Source organism: Poecilia reticulata, chromosome 21, assembly GCF_904066995.2.
Source record: "Poecilia reticulata chromosome 21, P_reticulata-male-v2, whole genome shotgun sequence".
NCBI classification, from domain to species: Eukaryota; Metazoa; Chordata; class Actinopteri; order Cyprinodontiformes; family Poeciliidae; genus Poecilia; species Poecilia reticulata.
The window spans coordinates 15,006,149-15,032,165 of record NC_088850.1 but is presented as its reverse complement, the minus strand read 5'-3'; the positions used below and the strand labels follow the sequence as shown (position 1 = coordinate 15,032,165).

General features: G+C 38.6%; 1 protein-coding gene across 2 annotated transcripts in view; it reads left to right on the top strand.

Moving 5' to 3' along the window:
- nkain2 (sodium/potassium transporting ATPase interacting 2) overlaps positions 1 to 23,599 on the top strand; it is a 94,833-nt gene extending 71,234 nt beyond the window's left edge. For both annotated transcript variants that reach the window (XM_008398094.3, XM_081602464.1), the window contains exons 6-8: positions 6,160 to 6,220; positions 13,803 to 13,884; positions 18,501 to 23,599. In XM_008398094.3, the coding sequence (XP_008396316.1) occupies positions 6,160 to 6,220; positions 13,803 to 13,884; positions 18,501 to 18,510 (153 nt within the window). In that variant the 3' untranslated portion in view covers positions 18,511 to 23,599. The remainder of the gene's footprint in view (positions 1 to 6,159; positions 6,221 to 13,802; positions 13,885 to 18,500) is intronic.
- Positions 23,600 to 26,017: the final 2,418 nt, after the last annotated feature.

The window sequence follows — 26,017 nt, the reverse complement described above, 5'->3', positions numbered from 1 at the left end:
AGCTTGCTCTTTTTTTTTTTTTAGCTTAAAAGCCACATGAAAGACTTGAAACGAAGCAAACCTTGAACATTTTAAATTCACAAGCTCACAAGGTGAGTGATTCAGTTTCATTTTTAGAAATTATAGGTTCATGTCTTGTTAAAAAAAAAAACTCCATGTTGCTTACCAGTCCAAAAAAAAAAAGAACTAGAACTTGCATTACAAAGTACACTGCTGGAGGACAATACGAAGATTCTTGCATAGTCAAAATATGTCACCTTTATAATATACTTTTCATGTCCAGTGCACTTTTAAGCTTATAAGCCATTTATGATCAGCTTGTGATCAAGTAGTGTGGTGCAGTATAGCTTATGTGTGATTAGCAAAAGGGATGATGATAGAGATGAAGAGGCTGACAGAAATATATCCATAGTACAGACCACCTAAAGGTACTGTGGCGCTTCTTTTCACATTCCTGAGAATTGAAATTTTCACAACTTCCTAACTCAGGACTCCCCTCTAGCAGGCATAGCGCCACACAGCCATGCCAATTAGCACACTGAAGCTATGAGGGCAGTGACGCTTGAGTGGACTTATTTCTGTGCGAGCACAAATGGACCTTCATCCTCCAAAGTGATATCGGATTACCTGTTGTCTGCTGGAGGTAAAAAATATACACCAATCATAACAGACAAACCCCCACAGCTGTTTCTCCAGCTCCATCCTCACCTAAAAGTTAGGCAACCCGCACTGTTTTGAGATTAGCCACAGTTTGTAGTGACTGTTTTTAATTATATCGGTTTAGTTCATGCTGCACCAGCAGGTATTAATGCTATCTATTGTTTCACAGTCATGGGGTGAAGTGGGGGGGCTCCAAATGTGGATGACACACCAGAGTTACAACGCTGAGCTGTCACAGTTGTTGCCGTTTTAATCACAAAGACATATTCACAGGCAGATCCACACAAAAAGAAATAGGCACATGCCCCATCTTCAGTAGAGACAGCCTTTGCTTTTTGACATCAGTATTTTAAGCCATTATCAGGTCATGGTTGAAACACTCCAGGCCAATAAAACCACTTTTTAAAAATGTTTTTTATTAATCTTTTCTGACAAGCAGGGAGGAACTAAAGATAGTCTTGTTATATCTTTCCAGGTAAGAGCTTTGCCATGTCTCATTTCATTCCGTTTAATCTGTGCACTTAATTACCTTTAATGCAGACTAATCTGGTATTAATGCCAAATGGAAACCATAAAATAAATTTACTAAGAAGCTTTGGATGAACTTATTAAGGCTGAGCTTGATAACATGGCTGTAAATAACTGTGTGTATTACAGTCACAAATTGCGGAGACCTTGCGGGACTGGACGGTTTAAGCCCGTTTTGCTGTCATTATCCTTGCAAACATTGGTTCAGAACGTTCTGCTCAACTCGAACTCTGAACGAGGAACAATTTTTTTTTTTTTTTTACAGCCAAGCGAAGACAGACATAGAAGAGCATGTATTACAGGTTTTTATTCCTTAGGCTTTTATTACCTTATGCTGAGGCTGTGAGATTTGCTGACTTCCTGTTGAATTACTCACTACATTTAACATGTTTACCATGGCAACAGGCATCTGCTCTACTGTGCGTTTCAGAGAGACTAAAACATTTTTTTTTTTTTAAAGTACTCCATCTGGGATTTTTTTTTCTCCACTTTCCGTATAGAATCAGTCTTTGCTGTGTTGCAAAATATGAGCTGAAGTGGACGAGCTCAACAAGATTTTGCTTGTCAGGCCGATCAGTGCGAGGATCCTGTCAGAGCTAAGGCTGAAGTGGAGATATTCCCATTTCTCACCCGTCACGCTGAACAGCCGTGGGTTCGTATTCAGTAAGTAGAGTTCAGAAACTAAGTAAAAAAAAGAAAAAGAAACGAACAGCAGGTTGCTTGAATTCAAACCCATGTTTGAAGAACTGTTGCTTTGACGAAAAACTCAAATGTATCATCCTAGATACACCTTACAAATGTTTTCTTTTACACTACAATAGCAAACTTGGATTTAATTTATTGCGTTTACGAGGCACCAGTAGTGCATATTTGGGGCGTGGAAGAAATATCCTATCAATATATAAAAAGATATAAAACAATATCCCAAGCTTTGTTCAATCCATTGTTAAAAAAAACAAAGTAGTTCAATCCGCAAATCTACCGAGGCCTAAACTGTAAGAAGAGCGTTCCTCAGTTAAGCAGCGAAGAGACCCATGGTAGCTCTGGAGGAGCTGCACGGATCCACGGCTCAGGTGTGAGAGTTTGTCGACTGAACAACTTGAAATTTTCAAAACCATGTGTGATTTTCCTTTCGCTCCACAATAATGAGCCACTTTCGCAGTTGATCTATGACAACGAAATCTAATAAAGTTTGTTGTTGAAACATACAAACAAATTCAACGGGTTTGAAAACTCTTATAAGGTTCTGCTCAGACAAAAGGTCAGTGCCTGCTTAACTAGGGAAATCATACATCTGAGAGAATAAAGACGTAATTTATTTAGCTGCAGAGTTGGATAATAACAGAAACCTTGTTGAATTATATATTTCATTCGTCTTAAAATCACTTTATATTATAGTCTGTAACTTATTAAAGTCAAAGTGCTGACAGCTTCATTTTTTAAAGTAGAGGGAGTCAAATGATTAGGATGTGACAAATTGTGTCAGTTTCAGTATAATCACTTTATAAAGATAAGCTCAGTAAAAGAAAATATGATAGCAGTTTAAATGAACTGATTTATATCTGTTCATATAAAATTTCATATCACAATAATTGATTCATTAATTAGTTCTTCCAGCTAACTTTTTTTTTTATCAAAAGGACTTTTCTTCAACATGGTTTGCGTTGACATGGTTTGCGTTGACATGATACTGAATGTTTTCAGAGTCAAATGAATGCAGTTTCTGTAGAAGCGAATACAAATCATTTAAATTTATGTGAAGTTAATATAAATATTTTGAGTTGAAATGTAAGGATGGAGAAAGACTTTAAGGCTCCAGAGGTTAAAAACTTCTTTTTTTTTTACAAAGGGACAGATGCTGCAAAAGAAAAAGCAACTTTTTTTATCATTTTTATGCCCTACAAGATGTTACACCGTTGATTTATTTAAACTTTTGCATTGTGACATATCTAAGAGAAGAAAAGTAGCCTGTGAATCTCTGCTGCCAATCTCGGATGTGGCTCTGCTGTTGTATCTGCAACTACATCTTTTATAGTAACTTTTTATTAGTGCTACACATCAGATCTTCTACTCAGAGCAGCATTCACTCCGAGGTGTTAGTGGGTGTTCGCCGCAGGGTCTCCGCTGTGTTTCATCTAAGTTCATCTTTATTGGACTATTTCACAATCAGTTGTTTCACAGGGAGAATCAGGTTCTTTGAGTTGAATCCAGTATGTTCTTGTCCACAAAACATAACTTTGTCTTGCTTAAGGATGAAATATCTGTTCACAGACAGGACTTCTTGCTTGAGAGTCAGATGAGCTGACCAAAGATCTCCCTTCTTTCTACCGGCACACCTCCCTTTCAAATTGACAGTGGGGCATTTCAACTGGAAAATCAGGACTGGGTCGCTCCGGTGTTGGTGGACATTCACTCCGAATGAATTGGAGCGTGGCAGTGAGTTTGTCTGTACATGATATTCAATGGAGAGCAATCAGGCTGTGCACACATTTACAAAGTGTTTTGTTAACGGATGTCCATTTGCAAACAGCAGGAGCTGATTGAACAAAAATGCCTTGTTGGGTGCTGTGGTGGTGCAGGGATTAAGCACAACCCACATAAGGAGGCCTTAGTCCTTGCAGGGATTCGAACCATTGCAGGTTCGAATCCCGGCCTGGTGACCTTTGTCGCATGTCTTCCCTCTCTCTCATTACTTACTTTCCAAATAAAGGCCACTAGAGCCAAATAAAACAAATGACTTGTTGATGCCAGAGAAGAATTGGCTTCAAGAATTGCTTCAAGAAGATAGCAAAACATTAGTTGCTAAAATAATGTCATGTTATAGCAAAAGTATGCAGAATGCCATCTTTCAACTAACGTGTCAAATCTTGAAAAATACCTTACTGATGTCAATGTAAAATGTTTGATAGTTTTACTGATTTGCTATACATCAGGTTTTTGATGTATTTCACACACAGTTATGCATACACAGTTTCAAAATCCTTTTAAAACCATCGCAGCCTTTTTGACGTACAAAACTCACATAAAATCTACAATTCCCGGCCCAGCGGCATTGAGAAGATAAGCCATGCATACCACAACCCCGCATGAATATTGCCACATCTCAGCCGTCACATTAGATTTTTTTTCTGCCTTTTGTGGTGAGATAGAATCAGATTTATTGTAAACAGGATATTATGTTTACATGTAGCAGCAACCCTTGAGTTTGTGGGATATTAACAGGATATTGATGTGCACAGTAAATGTGCTCTTCCGAGGCCTAACGACGGCTCTGTGTCACACGGGTGGGCCCGACTCCACTTCTGTTCGGTCACGCTAACGAAACTGCACCCCAAAGTCATTTTCAGAGGCAATGAGCCTGCAGAAACCCGAGCAGGCTCCAGATCTACTCTAACTCCAAGTGCCTCCCCAAACTCTTTATGGTCTCTTAAACAACATTCTGACTTTGTAATGGTAAAAGTCTCCTTTAGATGGATGCTAATAAAAAAAAAGAAATGATTTCTGGGGGATCGGCAGCCTATAGAAAAGGCTGCATGTGGGGCTGATGTCATTTTAATCTTTCAAATTATGAATGTCACCCAGCACCATTGACAGCTGAGATGTTGCAGCCAGGAAAGGTTATCTGTGTCTTCTATCTGTGGTCATATCTGCTATGTAAAGGCCATTGTTTTGTTTTTTTTCTCTGACATTGATCTGTTGTGTTGATGATGTTGTCTCAAACAGACTGGAGAATGATGAGAAAAAGAGAAAAGTTGGAAGGATTTAATGGTAACAAAAGCGGAAGAAGAAAGGAGGAAGTGCTGTATGAGAAACTTGAGTGGGAGGAGTGGGAAGGGGGCTTTGGGAGCTGAACATTATTTATACTAAATGAGGTCAAGACCTTGAGATATACACTGAATCCCAAATGCAGTTTCCCCGCAATCACCGTCTTTGCCGAGTGTTTGTCTGCGCGCGTGAGGATGTGCTGGCATCAGTCCACGTAGTCGATAGAAAACCTGCCGGGTCAATGTTATTTTCCCCCCATTACTTAAAGGCTGATTTGAGCATTAGAGCCTCTTTATTCCAGGTAATAATACCTCAAACAAACCCAGATGTGCACCTCTGTCACCACATGCCCTCATCCTCCTCTCCCCACCCACATTTTTTTCTCCTTTCTGCTCCTTTAAAAAAAATAAAGTCCAAGGGTAACAAGGTCGCTAAAACGCCGACCTTACAGTGACTGCGCCTTCCTATATCTTTGCCTCAGTTGGCCACTTGCTATCTGTTACCTTGGAAACAGACAACCAATGAGAAAGCCGATCGGAGAGGTAAGGTGCTCTCACCAATTTGGACCACTGCATCACTTTCTAAATACCACTTACAAGCAGAGCACATTATTACTGTTCCCTCGTTTTGGTAACAGCAGAACAAAGTCTGCGGTTTCTCATCACATAGCACCTATGCAGCACCTGTTCTTTGTTGGGTTTTTTTTAGTTAGTTTGTGATAAAGTGCGAGGTGAGGACATCTGTTGGTGGAAGGTTTTCCTAATAATATTAGGAAGAAATACAGAGCTCTAAACCTCAACTGAGAAACACCAGTTTAATTTCCGTTTTTGTCAGTTTCTTCATTAAACATATGCAGCATCTGCATGCAAATGTAGATGAGACTATTTCTTTTAAGTTTCAAAATTGAAGATGCATATTAAAAGACTTTTTGCATATAGCCTCGCCATTAAAATCAAGGCTAACCGTGTGGTTGTTTTTGAAGATGTTGTTCAGTGTGTGTGTGCATATGAGAGAGGAGATTCAAGTGCTCTATTTTGGAGCTGTTCTGCTCCACTTACACCAGCACCTGTTTGCCCTGTCTGTTCCAACTATTGCATTTCTCTAAACATACTGCCTTTTTTTCCCCCACTGTCTCTGTGTTATGTAAAGAATAATCTTCATTGTTTTGCACTTGTTTTGTTTTCTTGCTTCTGTCTTCGTCTGCAGTTGGCGGGGTTTATCTACGCCTGTTATGTGGTCAAGCTTATTTCTGAAGAAGAAGATAGTTGTAAGTACCAAACACACACTCTCATATGCATGCAAATAATTTAAAAAAAGAGCAAAATGAAGTGGCTTGGTGCTGTCCCGTTTCCATCCTAACAGCAAATTGACTAATGGTTAGTAAAATCAGAACCAGTTTGCTTTGGTAGACCCTGGCAGAGGAAAACCACCCTTGACAACACAGCTCCTTGGGTCTTTGCAGCAATCAATCACCTGACTGTGTTGAAGTGGTGATTCACAGAGGAGTAAAAAAAGTGACTTGTGAGTGAGAAATAAACAGAAGTGCTTCCACACAAAGAGATAGAAGCACAGGGAATGATAATTCAGCTAATGATGGCATATTTCCAATTAGCTTGCTCACCTGAATGGATTTTTTGTCATGTATATTACATAAATTACATCAGAGAGGCAGCCACTAAAAGCAGGAAAACATTGCACACTATCAGCTATCATGAAGGCATTTTAAAACTATAATATCATAACATAATGAAGAGCCGTTAGTCATTCTTTTGTTACCAAAACAGTCCTGACCCCAACTTGCCTGTGTCAATCAAAACAATGCATTAGGTTTAAGAAGGAAACCTCCAATTAGCTTCGTTTTACTCAGCTAGCTTAGAAGAGCTAGCTGAGAAATGTTACTTGCTGACGATGCAGCAAGCTGAAATTTAAGCTGACAGAAGTTGCTTTCTTTTAGCTACAACTGCAAATTGGACTCAAACGTGTTGATAATAGCAAAAACAAATATGTGGACATAAACTAGCTACCATCCTGATTAGCTAAACTAAGCTTTGTTCAACTGGCGTACATGTTTTATGTGGTAATCGTAGTTGTGTATGTGACTTGGCTCCAATCTAATCACACGTAATTAACTGAATAGTTTTAACCAAGGCAATTCACAAAATATGCATTGAAGGGTGTTGTGAATGGAGAAATCCCTAACATCTTTTGCTGGTCCAGATATATAGTCAGCTTGATAATGGAGATATTTAAAGTGAACTCGCAGAGTTGATTGAGAAAAGCTTCTGACTTTTTGATGGTGTTAAACCTTTAAGTGGTGACATAAAGTTTTTATTTACTCATCTTTGTGGAGTAAGTGCTGATTTTACTGTACAATAGCCGGAGAAAGATTGCCCTTTTAGAATAGCTTGTAACGAGACCGCTTTCCCCTCGTTTTAGTCTGCTGCTGGGCGCAGAATATTCAAGGGAAAAGAAAAGCTCAATTTACACCTTTAAATAAGTGCATCTGAGTTTTTGCCACTAAACTTGGTAAGCATTTGATTTTCATAAGAGGTGTCAATGTAGCATGTTTTCTTTCAATTTGCAAAACTGAAAACAACAAAGCTGCTCTGTGTGCCTTTTGCCACCCTGTCAAATAATTTTTGTTTTATTTTTCTGTTGAAGACAAAATGAAATGTGCTTCGGGTCACTTTAACACAACTTCACTTGTTGTTTCTACGCACAGAATAGCGCTCAAATTAAACTACTAATGCTCAGAAATTGACAAGCATTGTTGTTTTGAAAGTATTCCTGTAGTTGGAATCATTTATGTGAGTATTAATTTCACACCAACTCACTAAAGTAATTTGTGGAGCCAAACACTTAAACTTAGACACAGTAATTCTCCTTTATTGAAGCCTAAAGCAAAGCCCCCTCGCCCACTTTATTGCCAAGGTGTCCAACTCTCATACTTTTACTGTGAAACCCATGTTACCTCACCACACACTTAAATCTCACGGCAGATAAAAGTAGATAATTCACTTTTTACTACAAATGGAGCAAAATCTGCGAGGAAAAAAACTACAAAACTACAAGGTGGAAAAAGCTTTGTTTCTAATTTGGTGTGAGGTAATATTCATGTTTTGTTTATATATATATATATATATAGCAAACAGCGAGCAGCGTCCCTGATGTGGAAAAGCACAGGGCATTTTACACAGATGGTACAACTACAGTAACTGCATTAGTGGCTCATAACTATTAATTTTCCCTGACTCGTAAAAAGGGTAGGTCACCATCAAACAGCAAATTACACTGTTGTTTCTCTTCCGCACACAGGTGACCTCCTTTTCTATGGTTTTACTGAAGGATCCAAAACATTTGTCTTAAGACTTGTTTTCTGATCATTTTGGTCTAAAAAGCCTCAAATAATTAGATTTTATTGTTGTGTTCAGTTAATGCTGGAGGCAGCAAGTTCTATTCTTTTCCTCCTCACCTCACCATCTCATTATCATCCATTCATTTATCCAGATTCATCCCTACTTAACAACCGACCCATCCGTCCATCGATCCACTCATCCATCCAGCTGGAACATTGAACGTTCATTCCAAATCATCAGGTGACCAATGGGCTAGGGGGAAAAAAATAAAGGAAGATGGTGGCATCCAACAAAACCTACTCAGTTCCTACGCAGTTGCACCATGTAAAGTTTACATCCTTCATCCTAATAAACATAAATATAACATGCATTGCTCCAAATATTTCACAGAATGCGCCTTATTTCTTCAACTGCAGACCAATGCCAACATCACTTTTAAATAAGCCGTCATTCATTGCAAGATGAAGGAACAGTGTGACAGGTGCGTGCAAGAAAAATAAAGCTAGTTTGTTGAATGCCAAAAAGTTAGCCATCATGTCAGTAAATACACACACAGTTGAACCAATTCTTACGTCTGAGTGTTTTCTGCCCTTAAAAGGATAGAACATAAAAACCTTTTTAAATGTCAGCTCTTGCTTCAACTGTCTCATTATGAGTGTAAATCTGAATTTTGGCAGACCTGCTGTGCTTACAGACAGCTGCTCAGCTCTGACCACACACTCTTTGGAGAGGTTTAGCAAGTGGCTATGTGTGGCAAAGTAAGAGCTTTAAGTGGTTTTACATCTGAACTATTACCCTTCTTTCCCGTCCAAACATCCTCCCCTCATTGGTCATTCTCTCATAACAAAAGCGGACAGCAGGAACGGATGCACTTTGGGCTTTTGTAACGTCAAGTGGAACTTTTACGCAGAGGATAATTGTTTTAGAAAAACACAGAGAAAGTGAGCAGGCACGGAGCGTGGAGGACGGAGTGATCTTCTTAGATGTTCAAAACCAGCATTACCCCAAGCAGTAATAAGATAAAATAGATGTGAAAACACTCGCCAATCTATTCAAATCTTTTTATTTTTATCTGTGCATCAGTACAGCAAATCCAATCTATGAGAGTGCAGGAAGGACACTGGCCTCCAGTTAGTATTTGAAGTCAGCAAAAATATATATTTAAAGGTGTAATAAGAGATTGAAAACGACTCAATGTTACGCGTCAGTTCTGTGATTTTTCTGTTTAAAATGCAGTATGCGTGTGTGCATTAACATTAATGAGCCCATTAACCCGAGACCATCGTTTCCTTTATTCAGTTAAAGTTGGTGGTGCTGCTCCTCCACTAGATCAATACCCAGCCATGTCTTATTCAACACCGGGCCAAAGATGCTGTTTGCCAACGCATAAATATTGATAGGTAATGCATGCAGATGGGATGAGTGGAAATGGATTTCTGAAGTGAGGAGAGCAGAGAGGTTTTTTTTCTGGTTTTCCTCCATGCTTAAAGCTGATTGGGGCCTGAGATTGACAGTGTGAAATTGTTTCCGTCCCTTTAAAGGGAAAATAAAAACTGAAGGTCAGCGCAGAAAGGCTCTTTATGCACCCGGAGCTTCTTAATGAGGTCCCAGCAATATTTCACACTGTCACATTGTTAAAGTTAGAAAAACAGTTGTAATTTATCACTGTTCTCATCCCATTTTATTAGGGAGTAATTGAATTTCAGTGAGTTTTGAGATAAGGTTTTCTTTTTTTTTTGTTTGTTTTTTTTCCAACATTGCATTTTAACAAGCTCGTGGATGGCAACAAACCAAAAAAGCCACATTAGCTTTTGCCTCCATGTCTAAATAATTAATGTCTAACAGTTGTCTGTGTTTGGCCTTTCCTCAGTTGTTGTGTTTTGCCCTGTGGCTATTGGTCCCGTGAATTTCTGTTCATTTTCCATCCCCATAGAGAGTCTGTTGGAGCTCAAAAAGCAGCCTTAGATAGGACAGAGCTTGAGGGATGTGTTTTGTTTTAATTTGAGCATTTCACTGCTTGCCGTTGCGGAACAATGCTGCTTAAAATGTGCATTTATTTAAATCGGAAGAAGTTTGAAATGATTATCAGCTGCATTTTCGTTACTGAATTTTTTTTGTTGTTGAAGTTTTTGTTGTTGTCCATCCATCTGTCTATCCATCCATCTCTCCTTCCTTCCTGTTTACATCCAACAAATTGGGTTCATATTAAATTGTTGGGTTCATATTAAAGAGGTCTTCAAGCCATTTTATCCCCACTTGGTTGAAAATGATTGTTATTAATTGACATAGTTCAATAAGCACATTATATACTCATTCATTTGCATTTATTTGAGATCTTTGGCTTTGTAACATCTCATATATGGGAACTTAAAGTTTAGATTGTCTTCATGTTTTGACTTTCTTTTGTTTTTTATTTTACCCTGAATTGCAGCAATGACCACATTTAGAGCATCAAGTACTTCTTTAACTGCTCAACATCAACACACTGAAATAAATTGTAGTTAAAGACTAATTAGAATTAACAAGTGTCAAAACCATTATATGCTTGTAATACACAGATAAAACTCTCCAGAATGATTAGGATTTCCATGGTAATCTCCTTGTTGCTGAGCCTGAAGTCTTTCACGGCTTGTGGAATGCGGCGGGTGAAAAATCGTCCTGATAACGCAGCGTGGAAGAATAAACTCTAATCAGCGGGCTTTGTGGGTAAATGTGCCTTGGGTGAAGAAGTTAATACTCACTAAGGACCGATGAAGGTTTTAAATTGCTGAGAAAGCTAATTACTCTGATAATTATTGTATGTGTATATATATATATATATGTCTGCTTGAGGCTTTGTGCAGGTAGAAGTGTGCACTACTTTTCATTGCAGTCGGTCTTATCACTCTCAAACCAGCGCAGACAGATTTCTATCAAACAGTGGTAAACAAAGCCGCACAGGTAATTAGGGTTATATTCAGGAGATCGGTCTGTGAGAACAGAGTAAAATAGGACATTTTTGGTGTTAAGCAAACATTGAAAAATTTAATTAGGACGGCTATTTTATTTTTTATTTTTTTTAAATGGGAATCTTAATCTTTCTGCCGCTCCCATCCAATTTTCTCCGATTGTGGAGAGAATGGGACAGCCCAGACCCGTCTGAATAGCTTATCTGAGGCTTAAATTGAGTCTTAAAAGATTGACAGGCAGCACACTGACAGGTTTAGAGGCTCCATTTCCTCTAATGTTTGGAGGACGAAATTCTGTGGAGACAATTTGACTGCAGCATGAATCAGCAGGAAAGTCTTACTCTCTACACCCAGGCTTCCCAAAAGAGGGGTCCAGTCATTTGACGGGACAATCACAATTGGTTTGAGCCTTCGAAATGGAAGTACGAAACCACCGCTGAGTAACTGTCATCTGATTATTGCTGCAGTGAAGCATGAAATGTCTACAATTCTTAAGAAGGTGGAAAATGTCGATACATTTTAACAAGTAATTTAATAGTTTTAATGAGATAACATGCTTAAAGAGTCAGATGTTTACACACAACACCACTTATTTAACTGCCTCTTAGCAAGTCGGACCACAACCACATGTTTTGTTGCCAACAGCAGTCTTGTCACATGATTCTGGCCATTCTCTATATCAAAATAGTTTATGAAATGGGTTTCCTGCCATGAGCCCAGATTTTGAACATGCATTACAATGTTTTATGGGGTTTGTGCATGTTGGCTTAATGTTACCCTAATGTAATTTTATCCTTCTTTTCACTATAAAGCTTAATTTCCTGAGTGTATTGAATTTTTCCAAGCGGGTAGCTGAAAATGTTAAAACAAGTAATAGGGCTTGTACTTGGTGAGTTAAAAGACATTCTTGAGTCAATCAGAACCCCGTGCTAAAAGGATTTTGGTAAATGTATGTTTTATTTGAGCCTGAATGTATAATTTTTCTGGGCACTAGTTGCTTCTCTACCAACAGAAAGGTTGTTTTTCTTCTCACATTTTTTTTTGAAGCACCAAGAAATGCTTCTCATATTGAACACATCATTTTTGTTACTTTTATCTTTCATATCTGATGTCCAAAAGGCATGTGGAGATAGTTAAGTCCAACAATATTCATACCCCTGACAAATTAGGTTTCATGTAGTGTTTTAATTTTACCAAAAGGTTTCTTCTGGCTAGACGTAATATGAGTACTTTGGAGTGTGCTTGAATCCTATAGAGCATCAAAAATGTTTTTTTAGGTAACGTCTTTTGGCTCTTCCAACTCAAATTAGCCATCAATATAACTTAAAAAAAAAGACTGGAAACATCCAGAAAGCTTAAGAGGAATCATGACAAAGGAATCATTGTTGTAATACCACAAAAAGATTATTGGGAATTGCATTAATAGTTTTCAGCATGTCATTTTTTGAAATAAAGAAAAAAAGCAAAGCATTTTTCAAAGTGTTTTCTATTGAGAAACGTCTGTCTCACCTCTTATCAAAACACACTTCCAACAGTATGACTAGGTTGTAATCAAACCTAGGCTGTTTCCATGGAGTGACTCCTAGCTCGACAATGCTAACGCTACTGTCTTGCACAGCGGGCTTCACAGACGTTGCTGGAGGCGCTTTAGAAGAGCTCCTTTTCAGATAACAACTCTCAGCTAAAGCAACGGAAAATCCTGAATGCTTGAAGTCATTCTTAATCCCATCCTGACGTGCAACATTAGAAAATCATTTATTCTATTAAACTGGGACAGTAGCATTTATTAATTTAGAGCAACATCTGAATCTGATACAGTCGATGCCTTCAAACGATTATATTCAGCATAACATTCTGTAACACATGCCTTCAAACGCTGCCATTCAGAGCTTTTTTTCTGTAATAAAATCACCTCTCCGTGCGTGGTGCTTGCTGCAGTTCTTCATTTTGAGGCTTACATTTCAGTTTTATTGAAGACTTATGAAAAAAAAATAAAAATTATGCCTACTTTTTATCTCCACAGTGACATGCAAATCCACATTGTACTTGATGTTACGAAACCTCGCTGAATAAATGAGAAAGTGTCCCGCTGATCAAGACAAGAAAGTACTCTTTTATGAGCTCTACAACATCAAAGAAAAGGGAAAAAAAGGAAACACTTTCTCTTTTCAAAAGTCCGTGCTCTCCGCTTCAGACTGAGGAGAGCACCCACCTGCTGGCAGCTTCTCAGCTCAGGAGTCTGTGGAGTTATTCTAGATAATTTAGAAGTTAAGTGCACTCCCTGGGCATAAATATATTGCTGCATAATTCTCACTCTCCCTCTTAAAAATGGAATTTGATTTGCATCAAAGTGTTTTCGTACAGACGGAGCCAAATTTTCTCTAGAAGGCATTTAAAAGACTTAGCGGTTCGAGTGCGAGATGTACCAACAACTCCTCGGTAGGTGCGTGAGGTCGAAAGAAATAATTCGTTCATGGCAGGAGGTTAACAAAAGTCAACCAGCAAAATAGGCGCTAATTACGATTGTGTGTTTGCTTCTGTGTAGTTGATTTTATAGGAGGATTCGACTCCTATGGTTACCAGGGACCCCAGAAGACCTCCCACCTCCAGCTACAGCCTATGTACATGTGAGTATAGTTGGATTTGTGCATGTTCGCCTGCATTTTATGTCGTATTTGGCTTTTTGAAATGTTGCATCCAGTCAGATGGGGTGGGGTGGGGGGCGTAAAATACCGTGCGCCGGTCAGCTACATCGATAAAACCAACTGGTAAAGTGTATAACATTGATTTTCTTGTTTCAGTGCAAAGTTCTACTGTAAAACCTTGAGTGTTGGCATTCATTTGGATGTTATTTCGATAAATACCACACGCACAAGGGCTACTTCAGAAGAAAGCATATGGCCGTAGCAACAGCACCACATAATAGCGGCCAGCCACTGCAGAACAATGCGCTCAGTCGTATCGCTGGGAGTGCATAGAAACAAGAAAAGCCTCTAAACTCTACAGAATTTAATCCGTGAAGCTGCGGTATGTACTGGAAACAACGCTAATCAGTGCAGGCTCCACATGTAGTAATCCAAAAACAAAAGCAGTAGACATTATAGACATAGATATTATTATAGACTTTTAAATACTAGCTCAAACATTTTTTTTTCATCACAAATACCTTGAAATGTACCCAGAATATGTAATTACTTCATCCCTCTTGAGTTTTTATAAGTTGTATGATGTTACAGCCACAACATTAATGTGCATTTTTATTAAGACTTTTTTTATGTGTTAATTCAACACAACAACTTTTAATTAATAACGGTTAAATAAAAGGAAAGAATAGCAGATTTTCAAAAATTTTTTGTAAAAGTTTGAAAAGGGTGCTGATAATTTCACTCACAGCTGCGATTCTTTGGAGGTTATCTCTTCACCAGCTTTTCCCATCTAGAGACTCAATTTTTGCTCTTTTTTTTTTTTTTTGCAAAATAGCTCACACTCACTAAGACTGGATGGAGAAGAACTGTGACTGTTAATTGTCAAATCGTGCCCCAGTATGTATTTTGACAGGGCGATTCACATAAATGTGTTTTTATCTAAATCATTCCATTGTAGCTCTGCCTGTGCATTTTTGGTCTTTGCCCTGTGGGAAAGTAAACCTCGATCCAGTTTCAAGCCCTTTTCAGCATCTAACATTTTTTTAAGATTGCTTTGCATGTAGCTGCGTCTATCTTTCTATAAACTCTAGTCAGATTCCCTCTCCCATGGCATGATGCAGCCATCACCAAGATTTACAGATGACGTTCAGTGTTGCCTGAGAAGGTTTCATTTTGCTCTTATCTGACCAGAATACGTTCTGATAAATCTGCTGTTACATCCAACAGTTATGTCAATTAGATTCTCACAAAAAAAAATTTAAATCATGCATAAATGTTCATCCGTTTTGCAATGATGTGCTTTTGTTGTTGTCCTGACACAGAAGATTGAAGTTGATGTTTTAAGGACCAGTACTATAAGGGTTGTATGCATTAGAAATCTATCTTATTTCCATAAAAAGACATAGAAATGTTCCCAGATTTTACTTTCTATATTAGTCAGCTGTGTTCAGGGTTCAGCTTTCGTTTATATTTTTTGTATACACAAGCCACTGTGCATAATATGGTGTGAACACATTGAGTTTTGAAGGGTAGCATTTACCAGACCTTGGTCAGTTCTTTCATCATTGCTCTCAGTCTCTTTAAATAAAGGTAATTCTGTAAAGGAGGGTTATCGTCTAGCTATGAAGCAGATTTTGATCCACTAGAATCTTTTCTAGTCTATTTAAAATTTTAATTGTAGCTTCCTGTTTTTCTTGAGGTGCTTCGGCCATTTGCTGGACAGAGTGCCAGTAAGTTGTCTGAGAAATGCATCTAGGTGCAGACTGGCACATCGGCGGCATCAACCTCAAAAGCCTAACTCTGCCCTGCGGGAAGCACTGAGCCACACAGATAAAGCTACTGTAACATACCAAACAACGAGATGAGATAATAGTGACTTGGCTCATGTGCACCAGACAGATTATCAATACCAGTTTGTATTAGACAAGGACCGACGCAAATCAGAGGGAGATGCAGAGGCGTGGAGATGGAAGAACGGTGGACGAAGCAAAAGAGAGGAAGAGAATGAGAGAAACGAAGTGATGGATGACACGCAGGACTAAACAAAGAAGAAAGCAATAAAGGACTATTCTGTAGTTTTATATGTCCCCAGTGGAAGCCATAACCCAGATCATAAATCACCAGGCCTCTAAATAATGCCTGGAAACACAAACACACCTCAGCTGTAGTGCAAATACAAATATCTATGCACAAAGCAGCGTGCGCAGACACACTCATCACTGTGCACACAGACATCCAGACACAGTATTTGTGCTGATAGACAGTTTTGCTCATAAACATGTTAATCCACGCAGACGAACCCTGAAATGCACACTCTCGTCCACAAACATCATCAATATGCTATCATTGTTCTCCAGCCGTCCTCCCCTCTGTTTGGTGTTTATTGGCTCTGGCCGGAGGGAGTAATAAAATAGCATCAGCCATCCCGTCCTAAAGGAATCTCTCTGTGCTATGGATATATACAGACACACTGCCATGACACATGAAGCTAATAAGATAGCCGTCAGCATCTCTAAAGTGCCAGAAACATCTTTTTATTCAAATCTCCAGCATTACTTGCTTGTTAACCATTGTAAGATGAGAGGAGGAAATAACACATGACACCTGCAGTTGCACCTATAAATAATTGAATCCCCTCTGCAATTTAGGTTTGCACATCAGGTCTGGTCTCAGACACTCCTGGATGCAAACAATCAAGGGCTTCATCTGGAGAAGGTGTTCTTGGAATAGAACACACAAGACCTGGCCTGGTTTCATTGCACGTTAGAAATATGGCCAAAAAGTTCAAAGAGGACGTCACTGACTTGCACAAGCAAGGATAATTCTGAAAAGAGACAGCAAAGGCCCCGGCAGATACAGCTGGAGCATTGTTTGCGACTTTAAAGTTGAAGGAACGGAGGTTGTAACACCTAAGCATGGCAGAAAGAGGAAACTTCCTGAATCCTGAGATAACAGGTGGTCTGAGACCCTTTTCTGATGACCTTCAGCAAAATGTAGACAAGGTGCATACCAATCGCTTGACTTGGACTTTAAGTCATATACTGCTGCTGATCCCAAAGCATAAAAAATGCAGCTCCAATTTGCTCACAGCTTTATACATTAGCCAAAGTGTTTTGGGGGATTTTGTCCTATGGATCAGTCAATCAAAACTGGAACTTTTAGGACCCGTGGATCAGAGTTGAGCACTGAACAGAAGCACGGTGGTTGCTAAGTGAGCTTCAATGGCTGCTCTGCTTCTTCTGGCACAATAAATCCTGGGCGAAAATGTCATGCCTACTGTGAGGACGCTGAAGCTTGGGTGCCATTGCTTCAAAACAGGACAGCGAACACAAGGATAAGTCCTCTGCGGCTAGGCTGGGAAGATACTAAAATCTCCATTATAGCTGCCTGACTTGAACTCTACAAAAATTAATTGCCTGGGGGGGGGAATTGAACAGAAGGGCAGTCACATGCAAACCCAAGAAAACTAACACTCTGGAGTCTTTTGTCCATAAGGTGCAGGCCAGGAAATGCCTCCAGAAGGTGGTGTCAGGCTTTGACTCACATTTGCAGCCATACCAGCTAAAGACTTCTCTATGAAATACTGAGCATACTTGTCATGACAGCAGCAATGATTAATAATATAACATGTTTTAATTTGAAGCAAGCGGTTCCAATATCGGTTTGTCCAAGGAGACTAATTGTGATTGGATCTAAGTTATTGTCACTGAATGTCGACAAATGCTTACAAAACATCAAACTGTGAGCAAAACAACATGTTGGGTAATAAGGCTCATATAACAGATGTTCAACGTGGCTCAACAGAGAACCTGCTACAACATGGCCATCCACCTGAACTCATAGGAGTTTAAAGAAGGCAATTAGCGCATTAGTCAGAACCAACCAGGAAGCCCATAACTCTGGAAGAGCTGCCGAGATCCACAGCTCAGGTGGTGCTGAGAGAAAAGTGTGAAGAGGAAAGAACTCCAAATGAAACTTTCATTTTAAGTTCGCTTAAAGATGGGACACAAACTGAACTTATTATGTGCAAAGCGCTACGTGTGGTGCAACTCTAATATTCCACTATCAGCAGAGACAGGAAAGCAGAACAGTGGTACATTTATTATTTTGACAATCACAAAAGTGTGAGCTGCTATCTGTTTCTACGAAATGCACCAAATGGATTCTTCTCTCATGTACAGTATGTTTAATTTTTAAAGGAGAACCGCTCGAGAAAGCCAGCACACCCACAAGAGTGTTAAGACGTCTCTGGAGTGTTATTATCTCGCACGGAACACATGGGACAAGTGCTTCTGATGTTCTCTTCAAGCAACATTACGCCGTTAAGCTTATTTGTCAGAGCAATTACTTACTCAAGGATAATATTGAGCAAAATGAGTTGTGCAGTATTTCATCATAAACCCATTAGCCCGCTATCTTTTCAGTTTTGCCGAATATTTCTGCTTTACAGGCTTCAAAGTTCTCATTGTTTGATAACATCTTAAGTACGCCGACGTATATTTTCAGTGAGTGAATTTATGCTGTAAATTTGCAACATGGCTGTCAAATCTGATTTTGTTGTTCTCCTCTCTTTTTGTTTTTTTTTTTTTTTTTTGAAGGTCAAAATAAACCCAGACGCCACTCCAGAGGAGCTGCCTTACCAACTATCCCTGCTTAGAGCCCTGTGTTTACCACTCCAACTCTCTTCTAACAAACAGAGACAGACGTACAGGCAGAGGATAGATCACAGTCTCCATTTCTTACTCCAAATACCCTGAAAAGCTCAATCAGATGGGATCCTCTGGCTCCAGTTGTCTACTGATGGAGTCCCTGATGAAATACTGGCATCATGTGGCTAAAAGTGGTAACTGCAACACTTGTGAGCCACACTTACTTCATATTTTTGGAGCCCTGTCAGGAGCCTGTTATTATTTGCCTCTGTTCTTTTTTTTGTTTGTTTGTTTTGTTTCTTTGTTTCTTTTTTTTTTCTTTCTTTGCAAATGAATATCAGTGTTGTAAGGGGGTGAAATAAGGTTGGCTTTTCCTCAGGCCTTCTGGAAGAATCTAAAATCCTGCTGACAAATCTCAGAACTGAGCCCAGTACCTTCAAGATACAGAAAATGTTCTGGCTCAATACTCCTTGAGTTGTTTCACGCAGATACGCCTGACCAAAGACTTAAAAAAAAAAAAAAAAACACTTCTAAAATCTAACCGAGCTTTTTCTGCTCTTGGTGCCTGACAGTTTACTTACCGGACTTCCTACCAGGAACCTGCAAAGGCGACTACCGATGGAGGAATGTCAGACATCGCTTTTCTAAAACCCTACCTTTCCTGCTGCATTCGGACTGCAAAAAGTCGTCATTGACTGCAAAAAGTGAAACCGCGAAGGAAGCCCAGACTCGCTTTTTACCTGTGTTTTATGAATGTTAACTAACGGTGTGACGTGACGACTTACGGGCTCGCAGCTCACACATGCATGTGGACAAGATGAGCACGCATGCACACTTACACAGGTCCTTCTTACTAATGTGAATCTTAACAATGTTTACAAAAGTCATGCTGTCTACTCGACAGAGTGTGGACAGAAATGGTCAGAGGTGACCCAGTTCCTCACCTTTAAGCTGCAGCGTTTCGAGACGACCCGGGCTCGTCTTGCCGCCCTGTCTAAATATTTTGTCTTCCACTCAAGACAGACGCAAAGAGGTCGACAGAAAGAGCAACGCTCCTCCTACCCCTCCTGTCTACAGACCCTTGAAAACGTAATAATTTGAGTTTTTTTCACGTTAAAAGCATAAACTTCAACATGTTTTGATGTGATAGACAGAGACAAAGTAGGACATTGGTGGTAAAATGAAGGAAAAAAAGGCATGTTTTTCAAAATATTTTACATAGAAAAATCTCAATCGTTTTGTATGCTTTTGTATACAACGCCTTTTTATTCAATACCCCCAAATAATAAGTATAACAGGGAGTCTCTTAAGAGTTTCCCTACCCTCTCCTCCCCAGATACGTCGTATAACAGGGGGCAACAAACAGGGAGTCTCTCTAATACCGTTTCAATGAGAATACCAAAGTCTGGTGGGGCTCAGAAAGTGTTTGGAAACCAATGGGGGGAACCAGGAGAAAATGTCTGGGAACCACTGCGTTAGCCGAAGCTAATATGGAATAGCATATTCATGTAGTGGTCCAGTGAAAGTCCAGATGTAAATCCAATTGAAAAATCTTTGACCATCTCCATCCAGTCTGACTGAGCTGGAGCTTCTTAGCAAATACACGTGAAAATACAAATCCATAGCACACCCTCATGACTTATTTTCTTTAAAACTTTGAAAACGGCATGTCTTTTTCCTTCAGTGTTACAGCTGTGCTCTGTGTTGGTCTATCACATAAAATCACAACATAATATATTGAAATTTGTAACTGAAAAATGTTCACTTTTTCACCATATTATCAGGTGAAAATTTGCTTCTTTTTTTTTTTTTTGCAAGTTTTATCAACTGGCAAACATGAATTGTTCAAATCAGCTGAAATTAACACTTGCACACATCCCCAACAGGAAAGACAATCGCAGCCATTTGAGTCTCGACGTGAACTGAAGCTTTAGGAACACATGGACAACATCAAAAAATCAAACAATTTGGTTTGTTTTATGTTGATTTATTTCAAATGCCTGATTTGACAACCGATGAAATCATGACAAGCGGAGGCTGAACGCTGAACGAATCCCGCCTACTATATTTAGCCTCTTTTAAACAGGCAGGAGGCTTAGCAAGCCCCTTCTGTCACCTCGCACCTCAACATTTTTTTTTCAAGATGAATGTGCCAACTCAATCCCGCTCATGAGCCACAGACTGGGACCAAAAAAACAGGTTGAGGCTTACTTACTTTTTTTGATTTCCTCTTACGAAAAAGTGAAGATGTTGTGAGAGAAGAAAACCCAGACATACAACAGTTGTTTTTTTTTCTTCTCTTCTACCTTTGTTGGGAAACACAACTAAAGTCTTACACGTTTTTGATTAACTGGACCAAAAGTTTGAGGCCTTTTGCTGAAGACGCCCTCCTCTCAACGTACAGAAGGACTGCTACCCTGGTTTAATCTGCAGTTCTCTTCAGCAGTTTACCTGTTTTGTAACAAAACTTTGTGGTTTACGTTCAGAGTCGCTCCGCCTGCCTGGAGGACAGAGACGCCGGGTTTTTTTTTTTTTTTTGTGTTTGCATGAGGTGTTTCCAAACTGTTGCATATTTAATCTCATGCCTCGTGTGATTCACTGGCTTCATAAAAACAAGTAAAAAACAAACAAAAAAATAATAATAGGGGGAGCTATTTGGATTGCTGGGTGCTCCTCAGCTTTCTTCGAAGGGTCCTCAATGTGAACTTTGTGTGTTTTTTTTTTTTTGTTGTTGTTTTTTTTGTTTGCTGTTTTCTATAAATAAGAGTTTGCAGAGTTTAGGAGAACGTAGGCAACCACAATGTACAATGATGAAATGTAACTTTGATCTTCTAGACGTTTTTTTAATTAACATGTGGCTGTGTGTACTGTTTTTTCTAGTTGGCTATTACTGTATGATGTTGTGTATAAGTGGGGAAAAAAACTAGGTTTTATTTCTTCTAACTGTACAGAGTATATGAAATGAGAGAGTTTGAGAAAAATAGACTGAAAAAAACTTAGCTGGACTAAAGTCTAATGTCAGGGGTGGAAATTAATTTCTAGTACATTGCTAAGGCTGCAAAATTAGTTGTCACTTCAATGTTCTCAAGATATTTCTTTTAACTAAAACTGACTTGTGGTGAAATGTTTTTGCTCCAAGATTCAAATTGGATAAGTATTATTTGGACCAAAAAAAAAAGCAATTAATTTATTTGCCTCTGAAGAAGGTACTTAATTTAAACTCAGCTGACACTGTAACAAGCAACAATCTCCGCATTTTAACAGGAAACAACCCTTCAACAAGTCAGAAAGGTGCATAAAAAGGTGTGAGTGTTTGTGTGAGTGTGCGCGGGTGCGCGTGTGTGTGTTTGCTCTTTGTTTTCAGAGTTATGGTGAACTGTACAACCCTTAACCCAGACCCAGTAAAACCCATCTGGACCAGACCACAGCGAAGCAGCAATTTAAACTGAAGGCAGAGCTCCCTGCAGGCCACTGACCAGTAGCTGGACGAGTAATTGAAGACTTTGTGTAGATCTGAATCTTCACTACCATAAAAAGACTAACAGTACCTTTTAAATTTATTGACCCATAAAAGATGTGTAAAAAGCCATGAAGCAACTAGATATCTTTTATTGCAGTAAATAAATTCCCATTTTGACTAGAGTAAATTTATTCAGAGGGAAAAAATGTCCCTCTTAAGACATACGCTTTTTTTGTTTGGTTTTTTTTTTTAACAAAATCATTGTCACCACTGTTAGTGGCATCCATAAAGGTAAGCAAAAGATGCGGAAAAAACTCCTTTCTGTTGTTTTCAGTTTATCAAATAAAGCTATTATCCAATAAAAATAGCACAAAAAAAACAGTTTTTAAAGGATGATATTGTGGATTAAAGGAAAAAGCTTAATAAACCAACCTGGTACTATGTGAAATAGTAATACTGCCTACTTACTGTAATCCTAACTGACCACTTTGTTTTATTACGTCTGGTGAACTTTCACTTACTCGATTACTGAATGAGCTGTAGAATCAGGACATTAAGTAGAACTTATCTGATAATGTGAAGCAGGCAAAAAAAGCCTCATTGGTGACCAAACTTTGACTTAAAGAAATCCAAGACAGGTGAGAAACAGTCATTTACATCTACCAGTCTGCAAAAGTTTGCAAAGTCCCACTAAAAATACCTTGATAGCAAAGCAACGACTCATCCAAAATGTCACAACAACAAAAAAAAAAAAAAACCCAGAGTAAAATTTAAAGAACTTTAAGACTTACTTGTCTCAACAATAAGACAAAGACACTGGGCAAAAATTTTATCCATGGGAGAGTTTCAATATAACTGCTGGCCAAAAAAAAGCACTAAGACCTTACATTAGTCATAGAACATCTTAATGATCCCCAAGACTTTGGGATAAATATTCTTTAGACTGAAGAGGCTAAAATACTTTCTTTTTAACATGTGCTTCCTTCTGGTGTAAAACTATCAAAGCATTTCAAGAAAAAAAATATTTCAAAGAATAGTCAGACAAACTGACGCGATTTAAATAAGGCAGATGTTTGGTTTTAAGTCAAAAAGGCTACTAATTTGCACATATCTACAATAATAAAAAAAATAATAGGGGGCATGTTTAAAACAACAGAAATATAGACCTGGTAGGCAAAGCCCACGTTCATGTTGCTGCAATAAAAACTGAGGGTGGCAAAAAAACAAAATCTCCATTCCTCACTATGGGGACATCCAGGATTTATTTTTTCCAATATGAATTTATTTACCAGTGGTGCCCATAAATTAGGAGGGTGCTGCAAAGCCTTATCAATAAACATTTATTCAAGCTATTGCGAAGTTCTGATGGAAATCCCATTTATTTCCACAAACTTTCTCAAGAGTGCAGCTCAAATATTTGCTTTAGCTTTACTGATTTAGTGAATATTTTGGTTCTGGGTTGATTTGTTACAGTTTGCCACAGACTATAACCATGTGTGTTATTAGCTCCTGTTTTTATGCTGGTTTTCCCACAGGTGACTGTACATAAACTAGACAGCTGGGATTAAAGTAGAGTGTGGAGAATGAAGGTGTGCTGTGTCCTCTCATCTCTGTTGTCACCTCTGATGGCTTGCAACCTTTATTTTGCATGATGTTACTTTTTCAGTGCTGTGGAGTTCACTGCACAAAACAAAAAAAAAAAAACCTGAAGCAAAAGACGACGACCAAACTTCGTAGATCATTCATGGAATGATCTACGAAATTTCCGCTGTTCTGGCAGTAGAACGTAGCGAAACATGCTCCTCTACTCTTCAAGGGTCATTTAGAATAAGATTAATTAAGTAAAACTCTAACATTCAATTTTATGCTGCGTTTAGTCATCCTCCAGTTTTATGTGGAATGAGAAAAAAAAATTAATTGGGGATTTTCATAAGTAGTATACTGCTTTTTACACTTAACGTTATCGAATGCCTGTTCTAAAAATCCAATCAGAACAACTAAGGCCGTTGACGGCAACAAAACATTCTTGCAGAGCTACCAGCCCAAATCGAGAGGATGCTGCCAAAAACAGCAGTCCAAAAATGTGTCCATTCAATACACTTTCATTCCAATATTTGTCACTGGAATGAGATAAGAGCGTTTTGAGTTAGGGTAGGAGTTTTAGAGTAAAAATGATGCAATAGCAAGCAACGGCCAGCATCAAGCTAGACTGGTTCAAACAATAGTCCCTTGCTCATCTTTACAGCACCCTGTGTTCTTGCAGCTGAAATATTTTTCAAACTGTCGTTTGCCACTATAAATTTGATTTCTGCTGGCAGGTGTCATCTGCCAAGTCGAGGTATCTCTTTTAACCCTCCTGCACACTTCTCATTAGTGATGACAAACAGGCAACAGCAAGGTTTTCTCTCTCAAAGCTACTGAAAGATCTTGTACGGAACAAAAAGACATGCAATACAGGAAGTATACACTGTAATGTAAAAAGAAACACATATGCCAAATGTGCTAACCTTATTTTCTTTATATTTATCCAAAGTGACTTCCAAGGGAGGATCAACAACGCAGTTCATAACAAAAGCTAGCAATAAGTTAGCTGCACATCCCTGCTAGAGTCGGCAGCGATGTGCAGTGTATAGGAGCAACCACTGCTAATGTCGCTTTCAAAATAAGGTCTATCAATTTTTCAAAGCATCCTATTTAGCATAAACATAATCTCTTTCATCCAGATTTTGACTCTCGGTAGGTGCAGGGGATAATAAGGTGAGTGATTTCAAGAGAAAGTGACAGTGAACCATGAGTTTAAATGCCGTACACGTAAAGCAAAATCCGCCTGCTCAAGAATATTTAGTTGGCACAGAGTTGAGGAGGAGTAACTGATCTTTTCTTGTCAATAACAGCCATGGACAGTCAAGGTCATCCTGATAAGGAGCCCTATTGTCTCAAGTCAGAAATGTAAACACTGGAGGGTCCCAAGACAAGGTAATCACTGACGATGTGGCATTCACTTTTTATATAACTACATGAGAAACACTTTTAAATTTAAACTGACTTTGTGTGATGTCAGTGTATCTTGATCAAGCTTGATATTATATTCACAGTTTCATAAGAACTTGTTTTTTTTTATTAAAACACAGCTGATTAATCTTTTAAAATGGTTAACAGTTTATAAAAAAATAATAATTAAACTTTGGAAAAGTAAAGAGCTGAGGGAACCCTGTAGCATTTTTTAGTAGAGAAGCACCACTGAAAAATATGACACACTACAGTTATGCATGCAAAGTAACAACATCACTTATTGTCACGTTGTGCTGTGCAAATGCCTCACAAGGTGGTCAGGCAATCATCAAGTTTAGAGAAAAGAAAAAAGAGATAACACCAGTGCAAAAAAAGTTATTTACTCTGTCCTTATAACACACACCACATTTTACACCCTTCATCCCAATCAATGTGCAATTTGGGGGGAATATTGTACCTGACAGGAATTGAATTTCTGCAAAATGTGTTTCTCTCAATGTGTGACTCAAAAAAATGTCTTTAGATTTTCCAGTATGTGGCAAGCAAGACAAGTAACAGTCCAGAGCACTCCAATAAATTAATCTTAATAAAACTAAACACAAACAGTATAAGAATAGGATTAAACGGACATAAACACTTCACTTCAGACAAATAAGAGCAATTTTTAAAATCTTACATAAAAACCAGGCTAAGTAAAATAAATTGTACAGTAATAAGAAACCAAAGGTTAAGATACTTCAAAGAGAAATGGTGAAGTAGACTTTTTTTTTCTGTTTTAAAACTTGTATCTACATTTAGCATAGGTCTAACTTCTTCAATTCAATGGTGACATTTTTGCTCTCACTCCTTAAATGAAATGTGTCCTGGAAAGGAAATAAACAAGGAAGGAGGATAGGAAGGAAGAAATGAGAGAGGGCAGAAGAGATTATTTGAGGCAAAAAAAACAAAACAAAACAATGAAGAACACAGTTTTAAAATACTAAGGTCAGCTTTT